A 25,357-nucleotide genomic window follows, 5' to 3' on the forward strand; every position below is an offset into this window, starting at 1 on the left:
GCATTAGCGCAATATGCAAATTAGTTTATTGACAGCGATAGAAAATAGAAACGCTAAAATAATGGTGAAATTATAAGCCCTTTTTATAATTAATCACTATTAATAGGATACAGCATTAATAAGGTTATATTACTGATTGGATTAATATAGATGCATTGAAATATATAACTTGGAGTAGAAAGAAAAAGATAAAGTTTCAGAAGTTATTTTACTCTATTTTCTATCTAAAAATCTTTGAGTTCCCAGCACTAATTGTTAATTTCCTTGTGGCTAGGCAATCCTGTGCCAGAGGTGGGTTGCTACCGGTTCGCACCAGTTTGGGTGAACCAGTAGTGGAAATTACAACTGGGTTGCTGAACCGATACAGACGGCAGGCTTGCCATGCACCCGAACCAGTTTCCCGGTCAATGCAGCATATTTTTTTTGACATTTTTTATGTTCTGCGCATGCACAGACCTGTTTACAGGCAACTGCGCAGGCACCCAAAGCGCATGCAAATTGCGTGTGCACCGAACCGGCAGTAAGGCTGGCAGAAACCCACCCCTGTCCTGTGTTTATTATTATTATTTATATTGTTAGCACTTATGGCACCTGTGCATTGCAGAATTTATAGGGCTTAATTGATTTCAAGAGGGGCTAATATACTGAATTAGCAAAGCAATATGTATGCTTTAAGAGTGCTATTCCGGATCTTTCAGATTTTCTCCAATACTCTATTGTTTGGTTAATGTGTATAAGAAGATTGTCTTTTTATGTAAGAATGGGTTAGAATGTATGTAAGAATGGGAAGAACTAAAGATCTATAAAGAGATTAATTTTTGTCACATGATAACAATTTCCTCTATCTCCTTATTGCCCAGAATTGGTTCTCAGGATTTTTGCAGCTATGATCAGGGAACCCAAGTTACAGTGAAACCATTTTATGATAAGAAAAGGATCAGCTACTTACTCTGTGGATTCTAGAAGAAGAATAGAATATACATGTAATTAACAAATCAATTTATCTTAAGCATTCAACAGGAAGGAATCAGAGGCAGCATTATTTTCTTCCTAGAATAATATGAAAGAGGCTTCCTTTCTTTAACTCAACTTCTTGGAAACCAGCTTTGCAGAGGAGCACATTAAACTCGGATGCTGACCGTTCTTTCCCTTCATTGAAGAGCAACATTAACAAGGCGTAGAAGTGGGCAATTGAAGGCCCTCCCTTGTCTTCATCAAGAAGCATTTCCACTATTAAGACACCACCACCTGTTTCAAAATATATTTTTCATTTATTTAGAGGTGAGAAAATGTTAATGCAATAGTTATTTCAATAGCCTAATGAACACTTCATATTTTGAAAATGCCTAATTTTATATTATGAACCTTCTTTCAAATATGCTATATGTATTCCTGCTAAAGGTCAATATACACCCATTTGTTGTTGTTGTTGGAAATGTTGTCTAAGTATTCTCTAAGGCTTTTCCCTGAATCCTTTGTAGAAATTGACCATGTAATTTTTTTCTTGTCAGTATTCTGTTTGTGTTTCATTAGTACATTGTGACAAGTTTATAATATTATAATATTTGATCAATATTATATATATTGTTTCCTGCACATTGAGAAAGGTCAAATTTTTAATGTGCATCAATGCTTGTTATTGTCTGCCTTATACATAATTAGCCAATGCATACTCTACTTTTTTGACAGTTTGTTTGACTTGAAGTAAACGTCTGTTTTCATTTCTGTGGACAGGTATAATCGATCAATATTACTACAGGGTTGTAATACATACTAAACAGCCACCAGTTTTATTATTTTTCTCACTCTTTGGATATATTCTTTACTAATCCCACCAAGGACCTGGGATAGGCAAAGGTTGTTGTTTGATGAGGTTAAAGGTATCATTGCAGGATGTAAGCTGCTTCCAAGTAAAGTTTCCTTTTGCAGTTGACTGATGGGGATTTTGTCAATGCCGATGGGGTTCAAGTGGTTCTTCAGATGTTTTGGGATTGTATCAAAGGTGCCTGTTATTACCGGAACTACCTTTGCTTTCATTTGCAACATTCATTATACTTCTATTTGCAGGTCTTGGTACTTGGTGATTTTCTCCAAATCTTTCTGTTCTATTCTGCTCTATACAGGTTCTGCAAGATCCAGGACCCATACTTTTTGTGTCTTTCTTATCAACAATTGCTAAGTCTGGGATTGTATGTAGCAGTTGCTTATCTGTTTGAATTTTAAAGTCCCAGAGCACTTTAGCTTCTTCATTTTCTATTTGTCTATTTTGTGGTTCCACCAGTGCTTGTTTGTAGGCAAGTGGTATTTCTTGCACATATACCAAGGCACTGTTGTTGCTGCTACTTTGTTATGCAGTCTGTCTATGTAATAGACTTACAATAGCTAAGTAGGTGGTCCACTGTTTCTTCAGGTTTTTTGAAGATTCGGCAATTGCTGTCTGTTCTTCTCAATTCTGGCTTGATATGCATTTGATCTTAAGGATTGGTCTTGTGCAGCAAGAATTGTCTGTTTATTCAAGTTTCCTACTCTTAGTCATTGCCAGATCTTGTTATCTGTTTTCCCTGCTATTTTTATGTACTGGCTGTGTAATATTTTACCTTGACATTTCTCTTTTTTTATTATTTGCAGGTAGTGCTTGAATTATGACCACAATTGAGCCCAAATTTTCTGTTGTTAAGATGGTTGTTAAGTAAATTTTGCTCCATTTATTGCCACAGCTGCTAAGTGAATCACTACAGTTGTTAAGTAAATCTTGTGGTTGTCAAACAAACCTGACTTCCCCCATTGCCTTTGCTTGTTAGAAGCCAGTTGGAAAGGTTACAAATTGGGATCACATGACTTCGGGACAGTGTAATTATCATAAATACATGCCAGTTGCAAATGCATCACATGACCATGGCGATGCTGCAATGATCGTAAGGGTGAAAACTGTCACTTTTTTCAGTGCCATTATCATTTCAAAGAGTCCCTTCATTGTGATTTCGAATGGCTACTAAGCAAATGATTGTAATTGAAAGACTATCTGCATTCTTATAGGCCACTTTGGTCTCTCCAGTATTCCGTAAGTCCTCATGCAGTACTACTTTCAGTGTTTCTTTACTCTCCTTCATATAATCTTCCAATGTCCCTTTTGCTTCTACAACTACTGTGTCTAGTGTTGTTACAAAATTCCATGCCCATCTATCTTCCTTCATAAGTAGAATCTGTCAATGTTGCCGCATCAATGAAGGACATGATGCATTGTCATTAATTTTGTGGTCTTCATATCCAGGGCTTTTAATTCTTCTTGAGTCCAGTTCACTATGTACTGTAAATCTGGACATAGTTTATGTACTGATTGGAATTGCTCCAGGTGTTAATTGCCTTGATGGTATTTCTGCCTCTGAGTTTGAACTTAACATCTTAAAATCAGAAAAGCTGGATGGTGAATTTCAAATTGGACTAGATTTCAGGAAGTTTAAAACCTGAACCAAGTATGAACTTCACAAGTTCCCTAGCACATTTAAAAGTCTGTGATTATAGAACACTTACCAGGTTTGCAGGCCTGGTGCACTTTATGTAGCAACTGCAAACATCTCTCATCTGACCAATTATGCAGAGTCCTGGCCAAAATGTACAGATCTGCTTCAGGAAGGGGATCTTTAAAGAAATCACCTACAAACAAATAGTAAAATATCATTAAGCACCATGTTTTCCAAATTATTCTGACAGAATAGAATAGAATAGAATAGAATACTTTATTTGAGTAAGTGTGAAAGGAAAGGAACTTTTCTCTGGTGCAGAAGCTCTCACTGTACATGCAAAGCAACAGGGTAATAATAATCATAATAAGGGTAGTGGGTAGTAGAGAAGATGTGAAGGATAATAATAATACTATAACCATACAACATAGATGCAAGACAGTACTATGAGGATTAGATGTTCAGCAGAGGGATGGCATGAAGGAAAAATTTTTTCCAGTGTCTAGTTGTTTTGGCATTTAAGGGGTCTGTGGTTACAGACAGTTATAGAAGGACAAGCTGCAGATTCAGTAATTCCTTTGTAGAACTGTATCAATAGCTCCAGGGGAACTCTGAATTTCTTAAGTTGTCACGGGAAGAACATTCTTTGATTTATTAAAGATGCAGGTGAAAATGAGGGCCAGGTGTTCAGCACAGGTATGCAAGCATGAAGGAGTTACTCAATCTGGGCCTGATGCTCTCCAATCTTTTGTCTATAAAGTAGACAAAAACACATCTTTTTCTAAGATCACCAGAGGTATTCTCTCAAAACCACAGCATACTAATCCAGTCTGCCCAGAGGTGGGTTCCTACTGGTTTGGACCGGTTCGGCTGAACTGGTAGTGGTTTAGCAGCCTGGGTCCCTGGAACTGGCAGAGACCCAGGCCTGCCATGCCCCCGAACCCGTTCTCCCATCCTTGGCTCTTGCAAAGAAGAAGTGTCATGCCTGCTTCGTTCTCTTTGAGAGCCACCTTGCAAAATGTCAAAAAATTCCCCACGGGATGGAATTTCATAACCTTGCAGGTTGCCACTCACTTTCTACTAGGAATGGAGACTGCTGGACTCAAAGCTACATACATTTGATGTGGCATCTGTAGGCCCACAATGCAAGTAGCCTTCAAATGCCACAGCCGTCTCTTCTCAGGGTTCCGGATTTCTCCAGTAGGGAAAGCGAGTGCCTAGATTCAGCGAGCCTAAAGGGGAGAAGCGGCTGAAGGTAGCCAAGGGAGACATCTTCCCCTCGGCACTTCCACTTCCTTTCTCCCCCTTCCGAGACAAAACGGGCCATCAAGCCAAACCTCCCACCCCGCTTTCTCACTCCTGCAGGGGGAGCTGGCAGGTCGGAGTGTGGGCGGCTGAGGATGGGCAAGCGGAGTGGATTGGATGGCTGCATTGAGGGGAGAAGGGGAAAACACAGGTATGTAGGGCGCCCACCTGCCTGCTCAGGACCTGCTTCTTTCCTCTCTTGGTTCTTTCTGCATGCCTGCTTTTATTCCCGCAAAACATGGTGTCAGCCGTGAGAAGGAGAAGCAGGGCAGGCAAGATCAGTTGCGGGTCCAACCCAGCCAACCTTGAGAGGCGGTTGAGAGGAAGAGCGGCACTTGCTGAGGTGACCTGGCTCTTTTTCCCATTCCCTAGCAGAAGCTCAGCTTTTTCCTCCCCCTCCTCCTGATTTCTCCCCGGCTGTGCTTGCCTCACGCCGTGGCAAGCAGGGTGTGTGTCTGTGTGTGTGTGTAGGGGGCACGGACCATTCAGCACTGTAGAATCAGCAGTGGCGGGGAGGGGGCATGCACAGGGCGAAATGGGAGGCAACTTCCGGCAGAGGCTCTGTATGCAGCAGTGGGGAACGCTGTCTGTCCCCCAAGCTGGCTCCCAGAGGAAGGAGGCAGAGATGCTGGCATGGGGCTCACTTTTCTTACCACCACCACCTGCCAGTTGTAGCCCAGCCCCCGCCTGCTTAGATGGGTGGCTGGCTGGCCAGAAAGGCGGCGAGCGGGCGAGCGGCGGTGAGTAGTAAGGGAAGCGAGTGCTGGGCCAGCATCCCAGCCTCCTTCCTTTGAGAGCCATGGCAGTGGGGAAAGTGAGGCTTCTTTGCCAGCCTCCCAGCTGGCAAAACAGAAATTTTATTTTTTTAATTTTTTTTAAACATAAACGACAATATAAAAAACTCTCATCCATTACATTAGTGGTTCTGTGGGTGTAGCTAGGTGGGGGAGCATGTGACTGTATGTCCCTGTGTGACATCAAGGTGGCCATGCCCACTCAGTCACATACTCCCCCACCGAGCCATGCCTACAGAACCGGCTAGTAAAGAAATTTGAAACCCATCTCTGCCTACTAAAGTTTCTTGTGCTTAGCAAGACATGAGTTCAACCCACATGGAAGACTGTAGCATATCCTCTTTTACCTGCATGGAAAATGATCCGGGACTCTTCTGAAGATAAGTAATGGTTCTTGGATGCTTCCGCTACTCCAGGGAGGTCAAAAATGGTCACAGTACAATTTGGATAGAGTGAAATCAATTCCTTAGCTAAGCCACCAGTGTTTCCTTAAAGAAAGAACAACATGTAATCAAGTAACTGTGAAATAAATTTTTGCAAATCTCCAGCTTTCTTTCCTGAAGCTTCCTTTCCTATTATTTTTCCACAGCTGCACATCAGATTAATCAGAATCTAATACCGTATTTTTCAGAGTATAAGACACACCATTTTTCCTCTAAAAAGAGGCTGAAAATCTGGGTGCGTCTTATACACCAAATACAGCATTTTTTGCCTCCTGAAGCCCTGCCCCCTTCACCAAAATGGCCGGGCATAGCCTTATAGAGGCTTTCAGACAGCTCTGGGGGCTGGGGAGGGCAGAAATGAGGAAAAAAGGGCCGGTTTCCCCCCCCCCCCCGCCTCCAGCAGCATTCTAGACGCCTCCCTAAGGCTATACATGCATTTTTTTGGACAAAAAATGGCCCGTTTTCGTGAAAAACGGGTCGGTTTTTGCTCTTTTTTGCCCCCCTGAAAAGCACTCTGCAAGCCCCCCTCCAAGGCTATTCATGCCTTTTATTTGAAAAAACGGGCCCTTTTTCGCAAAAAACGGGCCGTTTTGGGGAGGTTTGCAAAGTGCAATCCACTCCTTTTTTGGGAAAGCTGTTTAGTTAGAGTAGTTGATGAGTTTTAGGTGCTACAGGTTGTCAGTGATTTCCTTCTCCAGCACATGGATAAATACATCTGGAAACATTTACCTACCTATCTACTCTGTCTCTCTCCCTACCTACCTACTGTATTTCTCTCTCTCTCTTTCTCTACCTACCTACCTACCTACCTACCTACCTACCTACCTACCTACCTATTCTCTCTCTCCCTCCCTCCCTAATGTATTTCTCTCTCCCCCTCTCTTTCTCTCTATCTACTTATATACCTACCTACCTACTCTCTCTCTCTCCCCCTACCTATCTACTGTATTTCTCTCTCTGTCTCTCTCTCTGTCTCTCTCTGTCTCTCTCTCTCTCTCTCTCTCTCTCTCTCTCTCTCTCTCTACCTACCTACCTACCTAACTACTCACTCTCTCCCTTCCTACCTACTGTATTTCTCTCTCTTTCTCTCCCTCTCTATCCCTCTATCTACCTACCTACTTTTTTTAAAAAATTGCCTCTTCAAAACCTGGGTGCATCTTATACCCCAGTGCATCTTATACTCCAAAAATATGGTAATTTCAAAAATGAGATGAACATCATTGAAATATGATATTCTCTTCATATCGTGGAAAAAAATACTAACAGAGAAAAAGAACAGAGATTGAAGCAATTGGCTCTCAACTTTCATATCAGACTGCCATCAATGCCTGAAAAGATTCTGGAAAAGGTAATTAAGCAACAAATCTGTGAACACCTGGATGTAAAGTTATAACCAAAAACCAAAAACAGATTGTGCCAGACATCTCTTATTGCCTTCTTTGACAAAGTGAACAAATTAGTAGACCAGGGAAATGCTGTGGATATCATTTATTTGGACTTCAATAAGGCATTTGATAAAGCTGACTAATAATACAATACAATACAATACAATACAATACAATAGTAGAGTTGGAAGGGACCTTGGAGGTCTTCTAGTCCAACTACAGCCTATTACTTGATAAGATAGAAAATGTGGGTTAGACAGCATCACCATTTGATGGATTTTTAACTGGCTGTCCAACTGCACTCAACAGGTAGTTCTTAGTGGAACTGCATCTACATGGATGGAAGTATGCACTGGTGTACCCCAAGGCTCAGCACTCTTTAAAAAATTTATCAGTGATTTGGATGAAGGGATAGAAGGGGAACTCATCAAATTTATGGATGATACCAAGCTGGCAGGAATAGCCAGTACTGCAGAAGATAGGCTGAAGATTCGGAAGGATCTTGATAGTCTTGAACACAGGGCTTTATCTAACAAAATAGAATTCAAAGTAGAGAAAAGTAAGGTTTTACATTTAGGCAAGAAAAACCAAATGCACAAGTATAGAATTGCTGGTATTTGGCTCAATAATAGCAACTGGGAGAGGAATCTTGGAGTCCTAGTGGACAATCACTTAAATATAAGCCAGCAATGTGCTTCAGCTGCCAAAAAAGCCAACACAGTCCTAGGCTGCATTAATAGACAGAAAGAATCAAGATCACATGAAGTGTTAACATCACTTTGTAATGCCTTGGTAAAACCACACTTGGAAAATTGATCCAGTTTTGTTGCCACAGTATAAAAAGGATGTTGAGACTCTAGAAAGAGTGCAGAGAAGAGCAACAAAGATGATTAGGAGACCAAAGGCTAAAACCTATGAAGAATGGTTGCAGGAATTGTGTATGTCTAGTTTAATAAAAAGAAAGACTAAGGGTGACATGAAAGTTGAGCTCCAATATCTAAGAGGCTGCCACAAAGAAGAGGGGGGAGAGGTTGTCAACCTATTCTCCAAAAAACCTAAAGGCAGGACAAGAGTCAATGGGCGGAAACTAATCAAGGAGAGAAGGGACCTAGAACTAAGGAGAAATTTCCTGACACTGAGAATAATTAATCAATGGAACAACTTGCCTCCAGAAGTTGTAAGTTCTCCAACACTAAAGGTTTTTAAGAAGAGATTGAAGAGCCATTTGTCTGAAATGGTGTAAGCTATACTCCTTGGACTAGAAGACCTCCAAAGTCCCTTCCAACTGTTATTCTGTTATGGTCCTCCATGCTGTGAGAATTCCTCAGGATGGATGCACTAAATATGCAAAATATCCCAAAACACCAGCATTCAATGCAGATTGAACAGTGAAAAACTGAATGTAATCTCAAAGTGGACTAAATCCCACATCAATCTTCAGTCATGGTCTCTTGCATCCCCCAAATGTTCCCAGGCAAATCCAGTTTTAGGATCCTTTATTCATGAACTGCTACCGGTATGCTCTGATTTCAGTTCCTTCCCGTCTAGGTCAGCACTGGAAGAGGAGAAGACTGTTTTCTTTTCAGAAATATTTCCCCTTTTCAAACAGACTCTGCCAATTTCTCCACTGACTGTAATATTGTATCAGGTCAAAGTGACAGTTAATAATCATCTCTAAAACAGGACTATTCCTCAGAGTCTGCTATAGACATCCTAAAGTGGTTTTTGATCTAAGGATTTCTACTTTTCCAAATGCAGATGAAAAAATTTGTAAGAGATGCTAAGAACCCATCCAGCCCATTGGCCTGACATGTGAAGAAGATGGCAAAGCGCTTACCACCCAAATCGCAAATGAGTGGGAACTGGGACAGGTCAAAGGCAGAAAGCACTTCTTTTCCTAGCACAGGCCAGAGTTCATTCATGAAGTTGGAGAAGGTTTGTAACTCTTCCTTTGATCTAGAATTGAAATAAACATTTCTTAATATAACTTTATAAACTGCTGTCATTTTTACGTATCTATGTTTGAATGAATGAATTCTTTTTACAGCATCATTTAAATGATGCTGATCATGATTCGGAAAAATCTGTGTGTTATACATGAAACAGCCCTGCCATTTTAGTGGACAATGTTATAATATTCCTGAAACAAAACAGACTCGTACAGGTGCTTTTGCTGCAGATTAGTGCTTTGTACATTAAAAAGGAATGCCTGGTTAATTAGATGTGCCACAAAAATATTCCAATATTCCAAAAGAGAGGTTAGGTGAATGATGAGTCAAGCACATATGATAGAAAACAGAATGACAGTCTGAAAATTAATATTGATTAGTTGGCCACAAAACACATTGTATTTAATTATCATTCTGTACAATTTTAATGTTACCTGTAAATGATCTCAAAAGTCTTGTTTGAGGGAGAGCCATATATTGATGAAATCTGATTTTTTCCTTCCCTAAAAGGATTTTTAAAAAAAATTAGAAAAGAAGACAGTGGAATTTTTTTCTGCACAGAAGTAGATCCTGAATATCTTACAATATTTTGACAGTTCAAAATTTATTCTAAATGTTCCATTATTAATTCAGTTCTCCTACTCTCCCAAGTACAGTGCAGTATGATTTTATGCATTGCTACTAAGAAATAGCCAAACAAGAAGCACCAGGCTGATTAATTAGGTTGGTTAATAGAAGAAACTCCCCAGATGAAGGTAATAAATGCAATCCACTTCTACACTGCTGCATTTTTACCAGTTACAAATCTTTGGTTTTTCTTCTTTTCTTTTTTTCTAAGAAGTTATTTTAATATTTTTGGTTTAAAGGAAGATTCAGGGTCAATTCCAATTCACCAGACTTATGAATTTACTGTTGATGGATCTGTAGCAAAAAAAAAAAAAATCCCCCAAATCTTTTTGTCTTAAGATTTACATTGGACAGAGTAGTTGCTCAGTGACTAAGTTGAGTCCAACTCTTTGCAAACCCCAGGACCATAACACATTAAGCTCCCTGTCCTCCATTGTCTCCCAGACTTTGCCCAAACGCATGTTCATTGCGTCGATGACACTATCTAACCATCTCATCCACTCTCCCCTTCTCTTTTTGCCTTCAATCTTTCCAACATCAGTGTCTTTTCCAGTGAGTCTCTCTTCTCATTCAGTGGTCAGAGTATTTGAACTTCAGCTTCAGTATCTGTCCTTCCAAAAAACAGTCAGTATTGATTTCCTTTAGGATTGACTGATTTGATCTCTTTGCAGACCAAGGGACTTTCAAACAGAGCTGTTCCTAAGTCAAACAGTTCCACTCACTGTAGTTTCAATGTTGTGAACAGGGACCATCATTTTAATATTTGCAAACAAGAAAGAAGAGGCCTACCTGATGAAATATGGGGTGATATACAGGTGAAACTCAAAATAAACTCAAACTCAAAATAATATTTACATGTACAGGTATGATGACATAATAATGTTGATATAATGACTGTAAGGTGTTGTAGAAGGAAAATAATAATAATAATAATAAAAGAACAAAAAAAAGATTTAAAATGATGTAACTGTTAAACATGATGACACAAAAGCTGTGCCCAGATGACACACTGTAAGATTAATGATGTTAGAGAGATGATGGAAACATAAAATAAAAAACTTTTCCATATATATATATATATATATATATATATATATATATATATATATATATATATATATATATATATATATATATATATATATATATGATAGACTCATTACATGCAAAGCAAGATAGTTCAAGCCCTGATTTGTCATAATTGTGATGATTGTGGCTTACAGCTCATGAAAACCCCAAATCCACAATCTCAGAAAATTAGAATATTGTGAAAAGGTGCAATATTCTAGGCTCAAAATATCCCACTTTAATCAATTAATTAAGCCATAACACCTGCAAAGGGTTCCTGAGCCTTTAAATGATCTCTCAGTCTGGTTCAGTAGGAATCACAATCATGGGAAAGACTGCTGACCTGACAGTTGTGCAGAAAACCACCATTGACACCCTCCATAAGAAGGGAAAGCTTCAAAAGGTAATTGCAAAAGAAGCCGGATGTTCCCAAAGTGCTGTATCAAAGCACATTAATAGAAAGCTATGTGGAAGGGAAAAGTGTGGAAGAAAAAGGTGCACAAGCAGCAGGGATGACCGCAGCCTGGAGAGGATTGTCAGGAAAAGGCCATTCAAAAGTGTTGGGGACTTTCACAAGGAGTGGACTGAGGCTGGACACCACACACAGACAGATCCTTGACATGGGCCCCAAATGTGGTATTCCTCTTGTCAAGCCGCTCCTGAACAACAAACAATGTCAGAAGCGTCTTACCTGGGCTAAAGAAAAACAGACCTGGTCTGTTGCTCAGTGGTCCAAAGTCCTCTTTTCTGATGAGAGCAACTTTTGCATCTCATTTGGAAACCAAGGACCCAGAGTATGGAGGAAGAATGGAGAGGCACACACTGCAAGATGCTTGAAGTCCAGTATGAAGTTTCCATAGTCTGTGTTGATTTGGGAGGCCATGTCATCTGCTGGTGTTGGTCCACTGTGCTTCATTAAGTCCAGGGTCAAGGCAGCCATCTACCAGGAGATTTTAGATCACTTCATGCTTCCTTCCACATATGAGCTTTATGGGGATGCTGACTTCATTTTCCAGCAGGACTTGGCACCTGCCCACACTGCCAAAACCTGGTTCAATGACTGTGGGATTACTGTGCTTGATTGGCCAGCAAACTCACCTGACCTGAACCCCATAGAGAATCTATGGGGCATTGCCAAGAGAAACATGAGAGACATGAGACTAAACAATGCAGAAGAGCTGAAGGCCACTATTGAAGCATCCTGGTCTTCCATAACACCTCAGCAGTGCCACAGGCTGATAGCTTCCATGCCACGCCACATTGAGGCAGTACTGAATACATATGCATGTTTATATTTTTCAGAGGTCCGATATTGTTCTATGTACAATCCTTGTTTTATTGATTGCATGTAATATTCTAATTTTATGAGATTGTGGATTTGAGGTTTTCATGAGCTGTAAGCCATAATCATCACAATTATAACAAATCACGGCTTGAACCGTCTTGCTTTGCATGTAATGAGTCTATCTCATATATTAATTTCACTTTTAAGTTGCATTACTGAAATAAATGAACTTTTGCACAATATTCTAATTTTTCGAGTTTCACCTGTACAGATAGTCCTCAGGTTACAATCATTTGTTTAGTGACCATTCAAAGTTACAACATTAACAGAATGAATGGCACTTATGCCTGGTCTTCGGAGTTCCAGTCATTGCAGCATCTCTGCAGTGATCATGATTTCTGATGTTTCCTGTCAGCTTCTCACAAGCAAAGTGAATGGGGAAGCTGGGAGGAAGCTGGCAGGAAGCTGGAAGTCGCGATCACATGAGGCAATTACTTAATGATCTACGCAGTCCTCATATAATGATGGCAACTGAAATTGCTAGAATTGCAGTTGCTTAAGCAACATTGTAACATAACATCACACTTTATGGCTGCATCACTTAGTGATGGGAATTGCTGCCAGAACTGAAGGACTATCTGTAACAGGGAATATGTTAACAGTTTAATATTTTTAAAACTGTGTTAACACCCAAGAAAGTGTTACATTTATTGTAATTTCTTCTCTTTCAGTTTTTATTGCTTAGAAATTGTCCTTTAAATTATTGTCTTTACTTTTATAAGAAAGCTTTGAATTTTATTTTTTTTTTGATTGGCAGTCCTCTAATAATTTCTGTTTTGATGTTTTTTTGTTATTAGGGTTTGGGTTTCTATTCCAGTTTCTCTTGTGCAAAGTTTTTTTAATGATGGAACCAATTAAAATAGAGGGGAAATTGTGAGAAGAAACATAATGGCTGTCCGTAATTTACTCCTGTTATGTTTTCGTTTTGGCATATACAATGCAGTAAATTCTAATTTAATAAGAATTAATAAATGATGCCCTTACTAAAAAAATGATACTGTCTTTAAGTGTCCCATTAAAGAATAATAACTTCATAATTCAACTTAGGCCCATGGTGACTATATGAAGATGTTCATGCAGTCTTTTTGACAATAAGAAACAAATTGCTATGGACCAACAATTCCCTTTTGAGGTTTTCTTTTTTTCTCACTGTTTGGGTAATTGTTCTCCGTTTTCTGGGAGTTGTGGCAGTCTCCCACTCAAAGAGTAATCACATACAGCTCACAGCTTATAAGAACATTCAAGATCAGCCTGATTTTGCCAATACTGATATTGAATACTTAACACCAATGAATTGAGATTTAATCACAGCTGTAAGGAAATAATAATGGATGTGCCCATGTAGGACTTTCCAGGAAGAGTGTAAATCCCATATTTTGAAATGGGAAAAGCCAAACTCTAAAACAGTCCAGAATGGCAGAAAAAGGTCCTACTGTTTGACTTTTTTAAAATAAGGAAAATAAGAAAGAAAATCCTTTGATCTGAACAGAGAAATTCAGTAATGATAATCCAGTGCCATTTTACTTAAGGAAACAAATGTGATAAGGTCATATTCAGCTTCCAGAATGTGAAATTTCCTTAGCTTCTTGTGGACAAAGGTCTAATAATTCTGGCATTAAGATGCCCTTTCATGCTCTATTTTTACTTATTCTAGTTCTCCCACTGGATTTGTTTACCTCACAGCATCAGGCAAATATTGCATTGATGGATACACAACTTCTGAATGGAACTTTATGGAATAATACTGAGACTTTGGGCTTGATTTAATCAGGTAGAGATTGGTAAATTCTGTGTTTCCATAAAGATCTAAAAGGAAGAAAAATTAGAGGTATCATTGCATGTAACTGTGTTTCAATCTCTGAGAACAGAAGAAAACACTGCCCAGTGTGACCGCGGGCAAGCTGAGAGATGGTGGGATAGGATGGGTGGCACATTAGGATCACCTGCCTTCCCTCCATGCCTCTGCCTCCACCTGGCTCTGCCACACACTTTTTGCCCAGAGGGACACTGAAAGCTTTGTCTGCTTGCAAATGGGGTGCTTTGAAGCAGAGCTAATCGCTCCATTTCAAAGTGCACCATTTGCAAGCAGACAAAACTTCCAGTTTCCATCATTTCTCTGTCTGAGCGAAAAGCTTTTGGCCGCCTATGGGGTGCTTGGGAACAGAGCAAAACCCTAACTCTAACCATCCAAATTCAAGGTCTTGCTGCTATTTGCACCACTTCTCTCCCAGAGCAGATTCTCCAGGTATGAAGCCAAAAGCAGACTGCTTAAGGAGAGTGTCTGAGCATCAGATAAGACAGCTTTATGGAAGAGGAGCTGAGTAGGGTCTGGTTCCACGCTTGTGATAGCACCAGCAAGCAAAGAGGGTACTCCTCAATAATTTATTTTAGAGAAGAGGAAGAATACTTTTTATAAACTGGGATAGGGAAGAGCGGAAGATAAGGAAAGGCAGCCAAAGGAAAAAACAAACACATGGCCTTTAACTCTGATTAGTGAGACACATTCAGGTTGTGGTCAGCAGGATCAGGAAAGGACCCTGTCTCTACACGAGTAGAGATGAATTGGTTGAGTACAATAGGAGTTCTTTCAAATTTCATTAGAAAACTCTTGGACTCTGTCAAGCTCAACAGTTGCAGCCACCTATTGCCCACCGTTATAGAACAATTGTTGGCCATTCCAGTTGCTTCCTGCTTCTCACAGGATTACCTTTGCCATCCTTCCACTCCAGTGTCAGCAGCTTTAAACCCACACAGGCCTCCAGAAGCCTCTGCATCCCGATGGGGCTGGTCTTCAAGTGCTCAGCCAAAGTCACAGAGGACAGAAGTTCTCCTGACTCTCTCAGCAGATCAAAGATACCCAACTCACAGGCAGTTGAAATGACCTACGAAGAAAAGGAAAACAAAATCAAAAGCTGTGGCATTCCTCTCAGGTATCATGGAACAATCCTAATATCTACCTGGGTAGCTGTCGCGTGAATCAACTGAGAGGATATAAGTAAGTGAAGTGCTGGGGCAGGCGGGAGGGCCAACCTGATCATCAGAGTGAACCCGTTTGCTCCCAGCTGATCATCAGAGCTGCCAGTTCATCTGAACTAGTCTGGACCCGCTAAATCCCACCCCTGAATCATAGCATGTGAGAAACCTTTCCCAGCAGAAGGCAGATGGGGTTGAGGAGACACACTCTTCCTTTTACCTCTTTAAATATCTCAGGTTTCCCCAAAGAACTACCTTCTGGTGACTTGGAGCAAGAGAAGAAAGTGCACAGACAGAGATCTACTCTTTTGTGCAGCCATATCTCTTCTGACTGAATGACTGACTGCAGTAAAACAAATACACAAACTAATGTTCCTCTTTTCTTCAATCCTGAGCTGAACACATGCACACACAGAGAAATGGCAGATCTCCCTCCCACTTCTGAACCTGAAGACTTTAGATTTTTCCATCCTGAGTCCCACTTCTTGGAAGAAATCTTTCAGCCTTGAGGGCTGCAGGGACCATGTCTGCAGATGTGTTGAATCATAAGGAGGGAAGGTAGTCAGAAAGAGCAGCAACCTTGGTGGAGTAGAAATGGGGACCAAAAAATAGATGTCTTTTTACACCACAATGCAAACTCCATTTTTATATGCATGTTATTGTTAAGCGATATCCTATAGAAGATTATCCACTAAACAAAAGAAAATATGACTCTATCTGGTTGAGAAAAAAATAGAACCTAGCATTCAACTGAGCGCTGATGATGTTACCTAGGTTGATAATGAAACGTTTGTAATGAAACCACCAAATCAGGGAGCACCAAGGATCCCCCAGTTAAACCCTCAGCTACAAATCTTTTCTTCTAATAGATCTTACATATAATACAGGACCCAACATGACAAAGTAGATAATGATTTTGCCTTTTTCTTAGTGCGTCAACTGTTGGTTACGTTTTTTTAAAAAAATCTTCACTAATATTTAACAAAAAGTAATTTACTAGAAGTATAGAAGCTTCCTTCTACTATAGCAAATGTTGTTGTTGTTAGTTGCAAAGTCATATCCAACCCATCACAACCCCATGGACAACATTCCTCCAGGCCTTCTCGTCTTCTACCATCCCCTGGAGTCCATTTAATCTCATGCTGACTGCTTCAGTGACTCCATCCAGCCACCTCATTCTCTGTCGTCCCCTTCTTCTTTTGCCCTCAATCTTTCCCAGCATTACACTCTTCTCCAGTGAGTCCTTCCTTCTCATTACGTGGCTAAAGTGTTTGAGTTTCATCTTCAGGATCTGTCCTTCTAAAGAGCAGTCATGGTTGATTTCCTCTAGGACTGACTGGTTTGATCATCTTGCAGTCCAAAAGACTTGAAGGATTCTTTTCCAGCACCATAGTTCAAAGGCCTCAATTCTTTGGTGCTCAGCCTTCCTTATTGTCCAACTTTCACAGCCATATATTGCAACTGGGAAAACCATAGCCTTGACTATACACACTATATATATATAGTAAACATGACTGAAATGCAAATATTCAAGATTGCTTGAAAAACATTCAAACCTATGAAAAAAGTCTTACTTACATGCAATATTAGATATAAAAGCATGTTCCAGCAAGATTTTGCTGCAACATTAAAGTTAAAATAATGAAGAAGGAGACATATTTACAAAATTATTTAGTAAATTGACTAAGTGATATATTCCCAAAGATTTACATTAGTTTTTAAGAGCAGAAAATAATTGCAATTTTCTATATAGTTATCTAATGCAATTACTGAACTATTTAAGTACATATACATTTCTAATACATTTATACAAATATCATTTTTAAAAATTAACCTGCTGTATTTTGTATAAATACATCCCATGTTTCCTTATACTTGTGGGTACAAACTCTATGCCAGGGGTGTCCAAACTTGGGAACTTTAAGACTTGTGGACTTCAACTCCCAGAATTCCCCAGCTGGCTGGGGAATTCTGGGAGTTGAAGTCCACAAGTCTTAAAGTTTCCAAGTTTGGACACCCCTGCTCTATGCCTATATGCAATAGGGGGCAAATGCAATCGGGCCTCTAATCTGTTGAGCAAAAGGGGCCATACATTTGCCTTTCCAATGCCATAACATCAATCCAGCTTTACTGCTAAAATTATATCTTATGGTTTTTTCCCCTCTTTTTCCTTCGTTGTATTTTTTTTAACTTTTCTTTTTTTTAAAAAAAAACTTATGTATTTTTTTCTTTGATAAAGTATAATTTTATCATAATTATTTTTATGTATTTTCTTTTTGTCATTATTTCAAAACTAACAAAAAACAAAAACAACAGTCCTCAGAACACAAATTCTTTGTACCAAATGTGATGCTATAATCACCTGGTGGATAAAAAGTCATCAAAAAGCTTTAAGCACTAGTCAAAAAAATTCAGCTACTTCTAAAGAATAGTGTAATAAAATTTGTCTGTCAAAATTGTTATTAACAAAAAAGGGGGCTATTTGAGCAAGGAAAGTAATATACTGATGTCCAGTGAAGAAATCCTGCTCAGGAAGCATAATAATTTCTGGGTCCATTTATTACTGACCATTTCATCACAACATAAACTTTGGTGATTATTGTTTTCACAACTATTAGGAAGCTGAGAAAAGGGCCTTTTGTAGTTTCAAAGCTGAGATTTCTGCAAATATTGCTCACCTTACCTTGAAAGTTACAAATGCATGCTGGTATCTAAACAATGTTTGAATATTTTCAGTTTCTTCTGGGGAATTCATTGTTCTTGGCTTCTCTCAGATCCAAGAGGCACTTCTTCAGCCAGATTATTTGTTATTCCTGAGTGAAACAATCGTAAAACAGAAGTTCTAAGATAAATGGTGGAACACATTATTAAAAAGAAAACAAGACAAGAAGGTTTTCACTGTCCCTCAGCAAAGGGTCCTGTATAAATTTAGATGATGTAGCATTAGAAGACATGTGTCTTGTTTTTTCAAAAAACAGAATCAGGGACTAGAAATAAATGAACAATTTACTGGCAAGATGGAGACAGTGAGATCCTTCAAAGAATGTTGTTAGGCCTTACAATTTTAACTTTAAATTAAACAATTAGGTGTCAGGGCTGAGCATTGAGCAGACCACATCTGTTAAGTTTGACTAAATATTCAGCATGGTAAAATCAAAACTGGATTGTGAAGAGTTTCATGTGAAATCAGGTAAGTGAGCTTCAAACTCTGGCAAATACAATTCGTTGTAAACAAGGTCAAAATGATTCATTTTTGAATACTTAGTAGATCCTAATTGTATCCCAACATTAATGAGAACTGAATGGAGTAATTGATCAGAAAAAGGATTTCTGAATAATAGTGGACAATTTAATGAATATGTCAGTTGTGAAAACTGTGAAAATAGATTGTAAAAGAAAAATTGGTGTTTTTTTTTGAGAATAATATGGGACAATGAATTTCAGAGAATTAGAAAATTAAAAAAGAGAGAGAGAGTAATTAGGAAATAGAAAGGAGGTTGAGAAGGGCATGAAACTAACCACCAGACAAGAGTCCAGGGCAGGGTCGGGGGGGGGTGTTATTAGGGAAAGTCTCAGACCTCAGGAGGTCACTGTGCCTCAGATAGGCGGGTGTGAGTCCCTCTTTGTGAAGTGGGGCCTTGGAGCTCAGGTGGGCCTTTTTGTTACGTACCTGTCTCCCTGCTACGTTTCATTGGCCCTGCCGGAGCTGCTGAATGTGTTAGCTGGATTGGCGGTTGATTTCCCCAGGCTTATGATCCTTGGGGATTTCAATCTGCCTTCCATTGGCGAGACATCCGAGTCAGCTTGGGAGTTCATGGCTTCCATGACAGCTATGGACCTAACTCAGTTAATTCAAGACCCCACCCATAATGGGGGACACACGTTCAACCTGATTTTTGTCTCTGGGCAGTGGATGAATGATCTAGATTTAGGGAATATTTCTATTCAACCCTTGTCATGGTCTGATCATTTCCTCATCAGGCTTGACTTCCATACTGCTTCCCCTCGCTGCAGGGAGGTGAAACCGACTAGATGGTTTCACCCCAGGCACCTGATGGACCCCAGAAGGTTCCTGATGGAGCTTGGGACTTTTCCTGAATCCCTTGCTCACAACTCGACCGAAGCCCTAGTGGAAGCCTGGGATAGGGCGGCCGCTGGGGCCTTGGATCGCGTTGTGCCTTTGCGGCCTCTGCCCCCGTGTCGATCCCAGGTGGCTCCCTGGTTTACCAAGGAGCTTCGGGAGATGAAACGCCAGAACAGATGCCTAGAGAGTGACTGGAGGGCCAGCTGGTCCGAATCTGATCGAACACTACTAAGAATTCATATTAAATCCTACTTAGTGGCGATAGAAGCAGCAAAATGGCAACATTTTCCTGCTCTTATTGCATCCACAGATAACTGCCCAGCCGCCCTGTTTAGGGTGACCTGCTCGTTACTTAACCAAGGAACTGGGGAAGACCCCTTGCAGGGTAGGGCTGAAGAATTTGTTCAGTATGTGCAGGATAAAATCGCTCAGATCCGGACAGGCTTGGACTCTGACTGGGTAGATTTGGGTGAGCTGACGGGGATGAATCTTGAGGAGACAATCTGGGATGAGTTTGACCCTGTGACCCCCAAAGGCATGGACAGGATTATGGGGAGACTCAGTGCTGCCACTTGTGTGCTGGACCCGTGTCCCTCTTGGTTAGTTTCGGCTTCCCGGGAGGTGACACGAGGTTGGCTCCAGGCGATTACCAACGCTTCATTGAGAGAGGGGTTCTTTCCCACTGCCTTGAAGGAGGCAGTGGTGAGGCCCCTCCTTAAGAAGCCTTCCCTGGACCCAGCTTCTTTAGCCAACTATCGTCCGGTCTCCAACCTTCGTTTTGTAGCAAAGGTTGTCGAGAGTGTGGTAGCACGTCAGCTTCCCCAGTACCTGGATGAAGCTGTCTACCTGGATCCGTTTCAGTCGGGTTTCAGGCCCGGGTACAGCACGGAGACGGCATTGGTCGCATTGGTCGATGATCTCTGGCGGGCCTGGGACAGGGGCTGTTCCTCTGTCCTGGTCCTATTAGACCTCTCGGCGGCTTTCGATACAATCGACTATGGTATCCTACTGTGACAACTCGGGGGGTTGGGAGTGGGGGGCGCCATTTTACGGTGGTTCTCCTCCTACCTGTCGGATCGGTCACAGTTTGTGTTGACTGGAGGGCAGAGATCGACCCCCAGGCGCGTCACTTGTGGGGTGCCCCAGGGGTCGGTTCTCTCACCCCTCCTGTTCAACATATATATGAAACCACTGGGCGAGATCATCCGTGGTTTTGGGGTACGGTATCATCAATATGCTAATGATACCCAACTTTTCATCTCTACCCCAAACCACCTAAACGATGCCCTCGACGTGATGTCCCGATGCCTGGAGGCTGTGCGGATCTGGATGGGGAGGAACAGGCTCAAGCTCAATCTCTCCAAGACTGAGTGGGTGTGGTTTCCGTCATCCCGATTTGTGCATCTTATTCCATCTTTGATGATAGGGGGAGAAATTTTAGCCCCCTCAGAGAAGGTTCGCAATCTGGGAGTCCTCCTGGATACAGCTTAGTTTAGTTTAGAAGAACACCTGACGGCTGTGACCAGGGGGGCCTTTTACCAGGTTCGCCTGGTACGTCAGTTGCGCCCCTTCCTGGATCGGGATGCTCTGTGCACAGTCACTCATGCCCTCGTCCTTTCTCGCCTCGACTACTGCAACGCTCTCTACATGGGGCTGCCCTTGAAGAGTACCCGGAGGCTTCAGCTGGTCCAGAATGCGGCCGCGCGGGTTATCATAGGTGCTCCCATGTTACACCTCTTTTAGGCAGCCTGCACTGGTTGTTGGTTGTTTTCCGGGTGCGATTCAAGGTATTAATTATGACCTTTAAAGTGCTCCATGGCTTAGGCCCAGGGTACCTGCGAGACCACCTACTGCCACCAGTAGCCTCCTACCGTCCAGTACGATCCCACAGAGTTGGCCTCCTCAGGGTGCCGTCAGCCAGGCAGTGTTAGCTGGCGACCCCCAGGGGGAGAGCCTTCTCTGTGGGAGTGCCTTCCCTGTGAAATGAGCTGCCCCCGGAGCTTCGCATAATCCCTGATCTCTGGTCTTCTGACGTGCCTTTTCCAGCAAGCCGGCCTGGCTTGTTAATTTTATCTCATTTTTAAATGTATTGTCCTATAAATTGGGTTTGTTTTTTGGATACGTATTTAATTTCTTTTTAACTTTCGGGATGTGTGTTTTTTAATGTTGTACGCCGCCCTGAGTCCTTTGGGAGAAGGGCGGCATATAAATCCAATAAAACAAACAAACAAACAAACAAAACAAACAAAACAAACACCTAGTTTTAGAATAAATCTTTAAAAATAGAAGCTTAAGCTCTAAAGAAAGATTTAAAAGTTGCTGTGCCCAAGATGTAACATATTATAAATACAATTATTGCAGTAATTAATATATGCATTAAAATGTACAAATATTTGCTACTATTTAAAAAACAGATTTATTTTTCAGATTAAATATTAGTTTAACAGCACTAATCAGGAAGGGGAAAATGTAGAAATCATTAACCTAAGTAAAGAGAATAGTCTTATTTGCCATCTGATTTTTCAGTCTCCTTTTTTCCTGACTTTCAAAGGATCCAATTTTAAAGTTCTAGATCATGTACATTTCTCTAAAGACCTTGGCAAAGCTGATGTAATTCTGTAGAAAGGAAAAGCCAAGTAAATTTGGATAGAAAGTCTTTGAGTAGGAGCTTCATACAGATAATAGTCCATGGTTTGCAGACAGAAAATTCCGAGTTTAGTGGCTGAAATCTTATCCACACAACAGCTAAGCAGAGAAGTTCCAAGTCAGTCCTTCAAGTGATAGTTTCATGAGATGTTCAGGATAAGCCTCAGTTTCACTCAGTGGAGATCAGAGAGCGGCTATACAGGTAATCCTCGATTTATAACAGTTCATTTAGTGACTGTTTGAAGTTACGGTACTTAAAAAAGTGACATGATGATTTTTCATACATGATCATTTCATACTTGCAGCATCCCCATGGTCACATAATCAGAATTCAGACACTTGGCAACTGACTCATATTTATGACAGTTGCAGTGTCCTGGGGTCATCTGATCCCCTTTTGTGAACCTCTGACAAGCAAAGTCAATGGGGCAGCCAGATATACTTAAAAACCCTGTTACTAAGTTAACAATTGTAGTTTTTCACTTAACAACTCTGCCATCATTGTTAAGTTTATAATGGGGCACAACTCACATAACAAATGTTTCACTTAACAACAGGAACTATGGGTTCAATTGTGGCCATAAATCAAAGATTACCTATACTGTAAATGTGCCATTCAAGGCTCAAAAAATCTGGGTGGTGAATTTGAAATTACACTAGATTTCAGATATTCCAAACTTGAGCCAAGCATGAACTTTGCTAGATCCCTTGCAGGTTTAACTTTCTGTCATTCAAGAATACCCACCAGGTTTGTAGGCCGGCTACACTTTCCTGAGCAGCTGCAAATGTTTCTCATCTGACCAGCCATGCAGAATCTTGGCCAAAATGTACAGTGAATGGGAACTTTAAAATAATCGCATACAAAAAAAACTCTTTTTAAGCATCATGCCTTCCAGACTATTCCAAAATAATAATTTGTTCTCCCTTTCATAAATGACATTTCTAGCTATATGGAATAAATTATTGCATTAGGTAAAGAGAATAGCCTTGTTTGCCACCTGCTTTTTCCACCCTCCCTTTTCCCTGTCTATTAGAGGGTCTCCATTTAAAGTTGTAGACCCTATACATTTTTCTAAAGCCTTTAGCAAAGCAGGTGTAGTTCTGTACAATGGAAAAGCCAAGAAAATCTGGATAGAATGTCTGAGATTAGTAGCCTCTTCCAGATAATATAGTCCATGGTTCAAAGATAGGAAGTGCTGAGTTTAGTGGCTGAAGTCTTACCCACACGACGGCTGAGCAGAAGAGATTCCAAGTCAGTCTTTCAAGTGATAAGTGTCATGAGATGCTCAGGATAAATCTCAGTTTCAGACAATGGAAGAGAAATCAGAGAACGATTATATATCTGTAGAGCAAAGGAATAGCCCCAGGTGTTCTTTAACTGATCTGCCCAGGCAGTAGTAATCTCAGCACCTGTTCATTGCAGATGCCAGCATGGGTAATCCTCTCAATTCAAAGATAATTTTCCCTTGGGGAAAATTTGTTTTCACTACAAAAGCACTCATAGCAGAATATTAGTTTGTTATATACTAACTAATTATCTTTTCTTTTCTTTTTTACTAATTAGCTATTGTGTTTGCTCTGTGTTATCTTCCATCTAGGTCTAGGATCTCCCTTGCATTTCCTCCTTTATTGATTTATGTTTCGTTTCCTTTTTCCCTCTCATATTGTGTTTCATTAGAAGTTGTATTTGAACTGGTCTGTTCTAACCTTGGCTCATGTACCAGTAAATCTCTGAAGAAAATGCTATTTCTTTTTCTTATGCCATTTCCCAGCTGCTGGCTGTTCACTTTTGAAAGGGGGCAGGTCTATTTTGTCTGCTCTCTCATATTTTTTTGTAAATCATTCAGTACTCAAAATATGTGTCATGGGTGTGAGATTAACTGATAAAATAATATTTTGCTGCACGAAAATCTTGGTAAGATTTTTATATTTAGTTATCCAGTTTTTCTTTTATTTTCTTCTATTTGGCTTTTTTAAAAGGCTAAGAATCAAAATGACAAGCTACAATATGATGCATTTCTATGTACGTATGCATGGGTGCATGGATGGATGGGTGGATAGATTGAATGAATGAATAGAGTCACCACAGATTCTTCTTTTGAAGATATGAGGTTTGCATGTTTCATTACTTTGGGAGAGTGGTCATTAACTGTTCCAAATCCTGCCAGGTAGGGTTGTGGGTCTTGATAATGATCTTAAATAAGTCCACAACCTCTTGAGGTTTGGTTGATAGCAGTCCATAATGCTGTTTCCAGTTCAATAGGTCATTGTAAACGGGACATATTGGAACAGAGGCTGAATTTCTGTCTGTCCCTGACCATCTGTAACTCTTTGGTCCACTTGGCAGAGTGGGGCCAAGAACTGATTTCTGGTTCAGCCAGCAATGGGAGAGGTCCACTGGGGTGCAAGAGAAGGGGATCCACTAGAGGCATTTTGCACTTTTGGCATCTCTCTTTGGTCACTATGTTCTACTGCCCCTTGACTATTGTTATTGCCAGCATTTGGTTGTTGCCTTGAATGACAAAGGGGGGCATATGGAGGGGGACTTTCTTCCTCATAGGGGGCAGTCTTTAAAATAGGTTTCTTTTCAGGGTGAGTCTTTTTGATCTGACATTTGTCATTTCCTCTCATTCGAGCCACACAGGCCCCCATGACTTTCACTCTGCATTCTCACAGGACTTTTTTTTTTAATCCCTGGGATTGGGATCTCCGTAATCTCCACTAAAAGTTTTCTTCAAATTTCTCAACATGCATTGAAGAGGCATTCAGAGAACGCTTCTCTTGCCCCTCCCATGTTCTATTTCTAACACACTTTCCACTGACCTGTGACCCCAGAAAATCACGGCCACCAACAGGAACTGCAATGGTTAAAACCAACCACACATTCTAGAGCCTCATTAGGATATGCCGGTTCCCTTAGGAAAGGACACTATCCCGGGCTCAGGGGGGCAATCAAGCCCCCTATTCCACTCTTAACCAAGTGGGTCTACAATTCCCACAATACTTGCCTGCAGGCGTCTTTTTATCTTAGCCGGCGTTGTTTCTGGGCTAATCTTGATCTTGTGCTGGTTCTTGGCCAGTTGATGTCCTCTGAGTGCCCAAGGAGGGGTCGTAAATCCCCCTACAGAGAAATATCAGTCGGTGCCAAAAGGTCTGAGTAGACAGCCCCGATTGGGCACCCAGTCGGTTCGTGCTGTCCTCAGCAAAATATTGCTCCTTATCTCCTAGTCTTGGCTCGCCAGAAATGTTGCAGACAGAGATAACAATTTCTAACGTC

At 40.7% G+C, this 25,357-nt stretch overlaps 1 protein-coding gene across 1 annotated transcript; it reads right to left on the bottom strand.

The window, feature by feature from the left end:
* Positions 1 to 13: 13 nt before the first annotated feature.
* On the bottom strand, positions 14 to 23,405 carry LOC309389361 (acetylserotonin O-methyltransferase-like). The gene is made up of 9 exons (XM_081947631.1): positions 23,302 to 23,405; positions 18,034 to 18,163; positions 15,085 to 15,259; positions 14,054 to 14,183; positions 9,772 to 9,840; positions 9,226 to 9,344; positions 5,908 to 6,048; positions 3,532 to 3,654; positions 14 to 1,248 (listed from the first exon to the last, which is right to left on the bottom strand). Exons 2-9 carry the CDS (start codon positions 18,103 to 18,105, stop codon positions 1,040 to 1,042), a joined length of 1,038 nt encoding a protein of 345 aa, XP_081803757.1. The 5' UTR covers positions 18,106 to 18,163; positions 23,302 to 23,405; the 3' UTR covers positions 14 to 1,039.
* Between the last annotated feature and the right edge of the window lie 1,952 nt (positions 23,406 to 25,357).

Source organism: Natrix helvetica, assembly GCF_964273705.1.
Source record: "Natrix helvetica genome assembly, chromosome: 3".
NCBI lineage: Eukaryota > Metazoa > Chordata > Lepidosauria > Squamata > Natricidae > Natrix > Natrix helvetica.

Coding starts and splice junctions, on each gene's coding strand:
- LOC309389361 (XM_081947631.1), bottom strand. CDS start 18,105: ATGAATTCCCCAGAAGAAACTGAAAATATTCAAACATTGTTTAGATAC. Junction 9,345..9,771: donor ACTTTTGAGATCATTTACAG/GTAACATTAAAA, acceptor TTTCAATTCTAG/ATCAAAGGAAGAGTTACAAA. Junction 6,049..9,225: donor ACTCATTTGCGATTTGGGTG/GTAAGCGCTTTG, acceptor TCTTTCTTTAAG/GAAACACTGGTGGCTTAGCT.